At 48.0% G+C, this 2,811-nt stretch overlaps 1 protein-coding gene across 3 annotated transcripts in view; it reads right to left on the bottom strand.

Moving 5' to 3' along the window:
• Positions 1-833: 833 nt before the first annotated feature.
• Positions 834-2,811, bottom strand: part of PBX3 (PBX homeobox 3) — an 89,544-nt gene continuing 87,566 nt past the window's right edge. For 2 of the 3 annotated variants that reach the window (XM_065737343.1, XM_065737342.1), the window contains one exon: positions 834-1,509. In XM_065737343.1, coding sequence (XP_065593415.1) covers positions 1,417-1,509 — 93 coding nt within the window. In that variant the 3' untranslated portion in view covers positions 834-1,416. The remainder of the gene's footprint in view (positions 1,510-2,811) is intronic. The other variant, XM_065737344.1, reaches the window with a different exon arrangement.

Consider the following 2,811-nt stretch of genomic DNA (forward strand, 5'->3'; position numbering starts at 1 on the left):
AAAGTTTATTCATGTTTGAAACTACATAGAACTACCACGAGGAAGACTTCTCAATCCAGGGTGTAATCCAGTTAGAAAGTAACACGAAACGTTTTAATACATTAGAATCACTGCCACAAATTATTTTCATGACTCAATCAGTTCAGAATCGCATACAATACAAAAGAGAGAAGGAGAGGGTGCCCTGTTACACAGGGTGAATGTACAGTACCCATACTGAAGTCTGTATGCATTACAATTGTATTTTTTGCGTGGAGTAGTAACAAGATGAAGAACATTCAAAATGCTTCTCAGTATTTACAACAGTTTCACTGTTCTGCGTTAAACCTAAAACCCAACGTTTCCACTTCAGCTTCTTTAAAAGTTGCCAACGCAACCCCGAATCTTTGAAAAGATTACCATGTACATTACAACTTATGAGGGAAACAAAGAGTTAATTACAAGATGCAAAAAGTTAAGAAAGAGACAAACTACAGCGTGAGTATCGTTCAGAGGTAGTAAGTGAGCACTCTAAGCTACAGAACATGTTGAAAGTCTATTGGTTCGTATGAGTTCGCATGAGGTAATAAAGCTGTGTTCTGATTGGTGAGATGTATAAATACTCTTTTGCTACACTATGTACAACAATCCATAGGGCGGTGCTTTTTCCTTCGCTTTTCCTTTCTGTTGGTTGTTGGTTTGGCTGCCCAGCAGGAACCACCTCGGCAGCCGCGTGCAGCACCTACTCGTACTGTAAAACCCGGCCCGCGGCGCCGCGCGGAGCGGAGCACCATCTTCACCTCTGGGGGCACTGAGCCCGCAGAGAAACGCAGAGAGCAGGCGGGGGACGGCGGTGAGCAAGGAGAGATGCTCCCGGTATCCAAGCTAACTTCTAAAGCAACAGATCACAACAAAAATGTGACGAATAAGGATTCTTAAACACGACCGTTGTTAACTGAAATAACCAAACAGCTTTTTATTCCAACTCCATGAGAGAGGTGAAAAGATTCAACACAACCAAAGTCCGTCAGTCGCTGACCTCCCGTGGAGACGCGCTCTCCCTTCGGCCGCTCTCACTGCTGAGGTTGAGCTCGTGCTGTACTTTTACCCTTAAGGCCAAGCAATGGGCAGCTGTTAGACCAACACTGTTAAAATCGCGGGTAATAAATTAGGATAAAAGAGTTACAGGGCTATAAACAATGCTAAACCTTGGCCCGATTGGATAAAGTGCTTTTTAACATTGTGTGTTTTAAGTATAAATACAAATGATTATGATACCTTTAAAAAACAGATGTACCAAGTTTTTAGTAAGACAAGGTTTTACAGTAAAGCTGTAGGTGGTCGGCTACAAAAGAATTCTTTCCTTTTTCTCCCGTGACTCTGAATGCGCTAATCGAGGCATCTCAGCTCAGGGAAAAAGTGTTGCTAGGAGATTAACTAGTTAGAGGTATCAGAGTGCACACTTCCCGGCCCTTCTGTAGGGGAAGTCACAGAAGATGGAGTAGTTGCGTCCTGCCAGCCTCCATTAGCCTGAAAAGGGAAAAACAATTCAATTGATGCAATTACGCATATTAATTATATCATGCACTGAAAGTAACAGAGTGGCAAGGCCAGCGCTGGGGGAGATGCTGTGGGAAAGAGCTTATCCTGACCCCCCTCTGCTCGCAGTCTGGGGCTGTGCGAGAGCTAAGCGTGCCCGGGTGCCCCAGCGCCAGGTGCATTTCTGCATCCGCACTCTCGCCGCAGCGAAGTGCAGCTCTTCAGCCCACGCTTCGGATTACGAGAAAATGGTTCTGGGGCAACCGTGCTGAACGCCCTCTCTCCTCCCAGCTCGAAGCTCGGAGTCGCCCTCCTCCACCTCAGACCCCGGGTCCCTCTGAGCCCCCAGAGCGGGCAGGGGCAGGAAGGGGCCCTCGATCCCTCTGCCGATGACCCGAAGCTCAGCCCCACAGCGGCTGCCGCTCCGTGCTCCGGGCCCTCCCGCGTCAGACCTGCATCAGCAATACAGCGCTCAGAAACAAATTTGCCTTACGTCTCGGCCCATAGAGGCAATTGCTGAAATCAATGTCTGATCAGATTGCTGCTGCGGCAGACAGCTTGTCGCTACGTATTTTGGTGTCAGTCAGGAGGAGGGCGGCGCGGGGCTCGTGAGTGGGGGGAGGCTGAGTGGAAGTGACGGGGAGCTGCCCCCCTTGGCGGGGCCGCCGTGCCTGGCTGGGCCCAGGGGCTGCCCCACGCTCACGCTCGGCCCCGCACCGCTGCGGCACGGCGGGGATGGGCGCACGGCCTGCTAATCGTCTCCTTGCAGATGGAAAACAGCACACAGAGCAGCCCTTATCGTGACAAATTCTAAGGTTTGAGTTTGTGCTCCCTTAAGTAAAATGAATGGCAGTACCGACCCGCAATCGCGTTAAGGCTGAAGCCTCAGCACATGGTTGAAGATGCTCGGCTGCTCAGACACGGGCTGGCAATGCGCAGTGCGTGCAGAGGTACCTCTGATTTTCTTCTATTTTTTAAAGATATGAAAATCTACTTAGAGAAAGAAAAACTCTTGTGCAGATATGAGTCTAAAGATATTCCATCTGAAGTAAACATCATTCCTCTTTTACCCAAATTTATAAACAACAAATGTACAATATTTTTACTCGGCTTGGCAGCTGGAGGAGAGGTTGTCAGCAAGCATTCTTTTTTTCAAATAAATTAATCCTTACTCTGGTGGTTTGAGATTATGCACTGTATTATACAACAGCGCCTTATCAGGCCTCATCAGTGAAGATGGAATTCATGTCTGTAAAATGCTGCAGGCAATCACAGTTTCATATTTTATCATGT

The sequence above is a fragment of the Cyrtonyx montezumae genome, unplaced genomic scaffold, assembly GCF_038088225.1.
Source record: "Cyrtonyx montezumae isolate F1298 unplaced genomic scaffold, pur_monq_1.0 scaffold_20, whole genome shotgun sequence".
Lineage (NCBI taxonomy): Eukaryota > Metazoa > Chordata > Aves > Galliformes > Odontophoridae > Cyrtonyx > Cyrtonyx montezumae.